This window comes from Nanorana parkeri, unplaced genomic scaffold (assembly GCF_000935625.1).
Source record: "Nanorana parkeri isolate BGI_ZX_2015 unplaced genomic scaffold, ASM93562v1 scaffold2903, whole genome shotgun sequence".
NCBI lineage: Eukaryota > Metazoa > Chordata > Amphibia > Anura > Dicroglossidae > Nanorana > Nanorana parkeri.
The window spans coordinates 7,374-14,538 of NW_017309171.1; the positions used below are offsets into that span (position 1 = coordinate 7,374).

The 7,165-nt window shown below is 51.3% G+C and overlaps 1 protein-coding gene across 1 annotated transcript in view; it reads right to left on the reverse strand.

Moving 5' to 3' along the window:
* The window catches only part of LOC108802501 (5-aminolevulinate synthase, erythroid-specific, mitochondrial-like), an 18,884-nt gene that overhangs the window by 7,234 nt on the left and 4,485 nt on the right, over positions 1-7,165 (reverse strand). The window contains exons 2-3 of the mRNA XM_018574366.1: positions 6,733-6,929; positions 184-351 (exon numbers count right to left, since the gene is read on the reverse strand). Of these exons, the coding sequence (XP_018429868.1) occupies positions 184-351; positions 6,733-6,910 (346 nt within the window). The 5' untranslated portion in view covers positions 6,911-6,929. The remainder of the gene's footprint in view (positions 1-183; positions 352-6,732; positions 6,930-7,165) is intronic.

A 7,165-nucleotide genomic window follows, 5' to 3' on the forward strand; every position in this document is an offset into this window, starting at 1 on the left:
AGAGGAGGGTGATGTACCAATCAAACCCCTCCCCCCCTTTTCCCTTGACAAAACTGCGACTGCCACCCCCAATCAGTTGCGGAGAGGCGCAATCCCCACCCCAAGGTGAACACGTGGGGGTGTATTCATAAATAACCGTTATGGAGGAAAGGTGGGCGCTTGGAAACTATGGACAATGCATACCAGTTTTGAAAGTCTTCAGATCCTCCTGCACGTCAGGCCCAGCTTTGTGAATGATAACACTCTCCTCCTTCCCCATCTCCGTCTCAATAAAGGGGCACGTGGCGTTGGCGGTGGCAGCGTGTGGGGCTGCTTGAGCCAGGGTGCGTCGGCTGGAGGCTCCGGAAGAGACTAGAGAAAAAAAAAAAAGGTACATTATGAACTCTATACAACATGTGCTGAAAATCTGCTGTAGAGTATACATTATATATACTGTGTACCTTGAGGAAGCTTTACACTAGGATAACGATTTTTATTTCCAGCCGGGTGACTGTAATTTCCAAATGTCACTGAAAATAAAGGTGCCCCTACACCTGCCGATTATCGTACGATGGTTGAGGGTGATCCCGCGGATCGTACGAGAATCGGCAGGTGTACGGAAGGCGCGCGACCGTTTCCACTGTACGGTCGCACGTCTTTTGCCTTCCCAGCACGCTGGAAAATCGTACGATAACCGGCGGGTTGCTGGCGTGCTCAGAAGACAAACGCCGCACGGGCCGGTGTGCACAAGCGCACGCTGCCCGCTCAGCATTGGAAGCCCGCCCCGCTTGTGATGATCGCAAGTACCATCTGCCTGTCCAAGATGGGCAGAGCGTACAAGATTTCAATTGCCTTAAGCTGCCCCGACTTCCGTTGCGCGACGGTCGTAAGGTAACTCAAATCTTGTACGATCTGCCCATCTTGGACAGGCAGATTTTTTTTTTCGAAGCCCGTGGACGCGCATCAAAACAAACTTCCCCCTGTGAACAAAAAAAAGCACACAAAAACGTGCACAAGGGTGCAAGGTCCTTCCAAAGAAGGGACCTACTTTCCCGACCCCCCCGGGGCGCAAGGCTCCTGACAGGGGTTGAGACTGTTGGCCCACCAACCCGAAGGCCGATGGACCATTTCCGTCGGGGGACCTGCCGAAACAGGTCCCCCTCAGTACTAGGCAGGGGGGAATCTCCCGAAGAGAAACCCCCCTCCTGGGTGGGAGGAGACAGAGAACCCCGTAGGAGGCACAGAATCTCCTCCCAGCGTCAGGAATAGGCCCCGAAGAAACCTGCACCTTCCGCATCTGTGGGTCAAGCTTTAGAAAAAAAGCCAATCGTGCAAACGTGCAAAGAGTGCAATAAATGGTACTAAAGTGCCAGCGCACCACGCTGACTGGCCTTAGGGGCCGAGTGCAAAAATATTGCCCCAGACTAGCCATAAGGCCTGTCCAAAATAAGCAATGTGGTGTGTGACCGAATGATCAGTGAGTCAAAGTGGGGTCCCACACCCAAGTGACTTCCTGAGCACCCCTGGGACGCCACCCCCAGGGGGCACAACACCACGGGCTTCTGCCGCCCCCAAACCCTCCAGCCAGACCAAGCTTCGTATCCGTTCCCATCAGGAGATAGTTCACCTTCAGAGATCCCTCCGCCGGAGCCCACCCATTAACTAGGGTCGAAAACTCCGGGGCCTGGAACCTCATCCGGCTCCCTACCAATTACGCCAGGAACCTACCGGTCCGTCCATCCACCCTTCCTAGGCGACAGCGGACTTTCAATTCCCGACAACTGATAAGAACAGATACTACACTTGATCTTAGCCAGGCAGATGGTACTTGCGATCATCACAAGCGGGGCGGGCTTCCAATGATTCCAATGCTGAGCGGAGCCGGGCTATTTAAAGATGGCTCCTGCATCTGCACCTTGCTGAGAGATCTTCAGCTGTACTCTACATATGTGATCGCTCCTGATACCCGCTTGACTCCTGGCTCTGCCTGCTTGCTGCCTGCCCTGTGACCTCGGCTGGTCCTCGACTATCCTATCTGCTTCCTGATCTGGTACCATTCTGCTCGCAAGTGTATGACCCGGCCTGTTCCTGACTCCGCTTCTGGTTCCTGCTTATGTACCACGCTGACCGCACGTTACCGATCTGGCTTGTTCCTGACTACGCTTCAGCTCCTCACACCGGTGTCGCCTGATCTGCCAGCGACCGCCAGCTGCCTCTGGCGCCCTGTTGTCGGCATCAGCCTATCCGGCGTGTCCGGCAGTCCTACCAGCAACAGGCACTCGTGCCACTCTCCGTCTGTACAACTACGGTTCCATCTCCAGTGGGGCTAGGGTTGCCACCTGTCCAGGATTCGCCCGGACAGTCCGGGTTTTGAATGCCGTGTCCGGGTTTCATGGCAGCAGAAACCCGGACACAAGATGTCAGGCAGACGGGGGCAACCAAAATTAAGATAGGGGCTACCGCCCCCTCCACCCCCCACTGAAAATAGTCTCACATGTGATATTAACATATGAATAAGCTACGAATCATTCTCCCAAAAAAATGTCCCCGCGTTGCTAGAGTGTTCGGGTTTCGCTTGAAGAAATGGTGGCGACCCTGAGTGGGGCCCAGGCGAGAGCAGCAAGGAAAGGCCTTCCTCGTCACTTCAGGCTCACACCAAGGCACGTGACAAGGACAACCAACCAACACCGTCAAACCGTGTCTTCGTGGGGCCGGCTTTGTGCAAAGGGGCATTGTCTTCCTGCAAGAGAAGTTGCCCTTCCCCAAAGTGTTAGAAGGAGGCGGGAAGTGTAGAGTTGTCTAAAATGTCTGCAGGCTGAACACAGTAATTTGGAGGGATATCCACATATTTTTGCCCATACACTGTACAACCATCGCAAGACCTTAGTGTTGCGATGGTTGTACAGGGATTAAAAAAACCTACGATCTGCCCATCTTGGACAGGCAGATCGCACTCTCGATCATCGCAAGCCGCGCCCCCCGTGAGGGGCGGGCTTCCGATGACCGCAATGCTGAACGATGCGACCGTACAGTAGAAACGGTCGCACGTCTTCGCTCACACTGCTCGATTCTCGTACGATCGCGGGATTTCCTGCCATTCTCGTACGAGAATCGAGCAGTGTATGGGCACCTTAAGTTTCATTCCTGGGGGTCTGTGGGCTTCATGCATAAAGAGATTTGAAAGAAATCCGTGTTCCTTCACAGCAAACTCATCTATCTATCTATCTATCTATCTATCTATCTATCTATCATCTATCTATCTATCTATATATCTATCTATCTATCTATCTATGTTTCTATCTATCTATCTATTGTCATCTATCTATCTATCTATCTATCTATCTATCTATCTATAATCTATCTATATATCTATCTCTCATCTATCTATCTATCTATCTATCTATCTATCTATCTATCTATCTATTATCTATCTATCTATCTATAATCTATCTATCTATCTCTCATCTATCTATCTATCTATCTATCTATCTATCTATCTATCTATCTATCGTCCTCTATCTATTATCTATCTATCTATCTATCTATTGTCCTCTATCTATTATCTATCTATCTATCTATTGTCCTCTATCTATCTATCTATCTATTATCTATCTATCTATAATCTATCTATATATCTATCTCTCATCTATCTATCTATCTATCTATCTATCTATCTATCTATCTATCTATCTATCTATCTGTCTATTGTCATCTATCTATTGTCCTCTATCTCTCTATCTATAGTCATCTATCTATTTATCTATCAGGGTTATTCACAGAAGGGTGAAGAGTCTGGAGAAGGCCGGAGAAGTGAGCACTCTAGGACAACATAGTTGAACTGGAAAGTGAGCCGTATTGGCTAATTTTTCCAAATCAACTATGTTGGCCTAGACTGTTCCCTTCTCCGGCCTTCTCCGGCCTTCACCGGACTCTTCACCCCTCTGTGAATAAGCCTGTATGTCTTTATGTAGCTAGCTTTGTACACAAGGGCACAGTCATGTTGGAGCAGAAAAGGGCCTTCTCCAAAGGGTTGCTGCAAGGTTGGAGGCCCACAATTCCTTGAAATGTCTTTGTATGGTGTAGCATTACCCCTCAACTGAAACATGTGAACTCAGTCATTTGGAGGAGAGTCCACATTCTATTGGCCATATAGTTAGGTGTGATGGTCCGGTTTCCACAAACTTTAGTCCATACAGTATGTGGCGATAACTCCCCGCAGGGGGCCGCTGGTTGCCCGCTCCACATCTAGTCGGTCTAGGGGGTTGGTCTCCAGCTGCGCCCCGTTAGCACTAACCGCCCTTCTTCTGGTGCCCATAAATTGACGTCCACTTCAGTAGTAGAATGCTAATTAAACAGTTTATTGAACATCTTCTTTGGGAGAGAGGGGGGGAGGGGTTCTAGGTGTCCAGAGGGTATAGGGGTTCTAGGTGTCCAGAGGGTATAGGGGTTCTAGTTGTCCAGAGGGTATAGGGGTTCTAGTTGTCCAGAGGGTATAGGGGGTTCTAGGTGTCCAGAGGGTATAGGGGTTCTAGGTGTCCAGAGGGTATAGGGGGTTCTAGGTGTCTAGGGGTAACCATCAGAAGCTCCAGACTCACCGGACCTTGTAAAAGTAGCCATGCAGCTCCACCCGACCACATCAGATGACCACCGATGTACCAGACAGTCCAGATGGATGCAGATCCTCAATCACAGGAAAGACACCGACCATGCTCTGAAGCCCACATAGTTCCAGGGTACCTCAAGAGCCTGCACTGGTCCTGGTTCTCTTCCTCTTTCAGTCTCACGGGCCTCCTCCATGTTGGAATCCTCAGGGAGACCTTTTCCCTCACTCCAGCCCATGCCCAACCCCCAGGCCTCGGCCTAGCCTGGGGGGCAGGGTGAACAGGACCCCAGCCCTAATCCATGGCTGGTCCCGGCTAGTCTGAGCACATGGCAGCTCCCACCAATATATGTACCCTGTCCCAGCATGCACCACTGGCTGAGAGAGGCCCAGTGATTGTCTTCTGTACTGTACATACATTACAGTATCCACCATTGGCTGTCCCACAATATGACAGAGTCTCGCTCCGCCCAGGGGGGTACAGGCAATGGTAGACACCTGGGATTAACCATGTAATTGCCACTACCAATCCAGCCTGGTTGACTACAGCCCCGGCTATCACTGAATGTAGTAGTCACCTCACAGAAGGTCATGGGGGGCTACAAGTATATAGTGTTTTGGTTATGACCCACATAGACCATTTTCTACATTCTTTTCTCATAACTCATTGCACACATAGCCCAGGATCTCCGCCATTATGTTCTGTCTCCCTGGCCCTGCAGCAGTCCTCCTCCTCCTCCTTCTGGCAACGTGCGATTGGTATTCTTTAATACAGTTGGAATCCAAAGGACATCCGTTGGCTTTATAGCCCCGTGACTTACCTCCAGTAGGCGGTGCGGAGTCCTTGGACCTCTGCTGATTACCCGCAGAATACAGTATGTGGCGATAACTCCCCGCAGGGGGCCGCTGGTTGCCCGCTCCACATCTAGTCGGTCTAGGGGGTTGGTCTCCAGCTGCGCCCCGTTAGCACTACCCGCCCTTCTTCTGGTGCCCATAAATTGACGTCCACTTCAGTAGTAGAATGCTAATTAAACAGTTTATTGAACATCTTCTTTGGGAGAGAGGGGGGGAGGGGTTCTAGGTGTCCAGAGGGTATAGGGGTTCTAGGTGTCCAGAGGGTATAGGGGTTCTAGTTGTCCAGAGGGTATAGGGGTTCTAGGTGTCCAGAGGGTATAGGGGTTCTAGTTGTCCAGAGGGTATAGGGGTTCTAGTTGTCCAGAGGGTATAGGGGGTTCTAGGTGTCGAGAGGGTATAGGGGTTCTAGGTGTCCAGCGGGTATAGGGGGTTCTAGGTGTCTAGGGGTAACCATCAGAAGCTCCAGACTCACCGGACCTTGTAAAAGTAGCCATGCAGCTCCACCCGACCACATCAGATGACCACCGATGTACCAGACAGTCCAGATGGATGCAGATCCTCAATCACAGGAAAGACACCGACCATGCTCTGAAGCCCACATAGTTCCAGGGTACCTCAAGAGCCTGCACTGGTCCTGGTTCTCTTCCTCTTTCAGTCTCACGGGCCTCCTCCATGTTGGAATCCTCAGGGAGACCTTTTCCCTCACTCCAGCCCATGCCCAACCCCCAGGCCTCGGCCTAGCCTGGGGGGCAGGGTGAACAGGACCCCAGCCCTAATCCATGGCTGGTCCCGGCTAGTCTGAGCACATGGCAGCTCCCACCAATATATGTACCCTGTCCCAGCATGCACCACTGGCTGAGAGAGGCCCAGTGATTGTCTTCTGTACTGTACATACATTACAGTATCCACCATTGGCTGTCCCACAATATGACAGAGTCTCGCTCCGCCCAGGGGGGTACAGGCAATGGTAGACACCTGGGATTAACCATGTAATTGCCACTACCAATCCAGCCTGGTTGACTACAGCCCCGGCTATCACTGAATGTAGTAGTCACCTCACAGAAGGTCATGGGGGGCTACAAGTATATAGTGTTTTGGTTATGACCCACATAGACCATTTTCTACATTCTTTTCTCATAACTCATTGCACACATAGCCCAGGATCTCCGCCATTATGTTCTGTCTCCCTGGCCCTGCAGCAGTCCTCCTCCTCCTCCTTCTGGCAACGTGCGATTGGTATTCTTTAATACAGTTGGAATCCAAAGGACATCCGTTGGCTTTATAGCCCCGTGACTTACCTCCAGTAGGCGGTGCGGAGTCCTTGGACCTCTGCTGATTACCCGCAGTAGTGGACCAGGCCCGCGACACCAAGACCGGACAGCGCTCTGCACTGCGCAGGATGGCGGGTCGGGCCACCCGCAGGAACACGGAGGGGTCCCGGGTGTAGAAGGGACAGAGCTTGATGAAAGAAGCCATGTTTAAATATCGGGGGTATCTGTAACAAAACACACGTGATGGGTAAGAGAACGCCAAAGCATACAGCTTGCTGCAGTGCGAAGGTAGCGTGAGGAACGGGGTAAGTAGGACATCTCATTCCTCCGCCATTAGACTTAAAGGAGAACTATGAGGGGGGAGGGGCTTTTCACTCACCTCATAATTCTAGCCGACCTGTGACAATGAGACTGTCACAGGTCGGCTCAGTAGATCGGGAGGTGAGGGAACACATGCCGG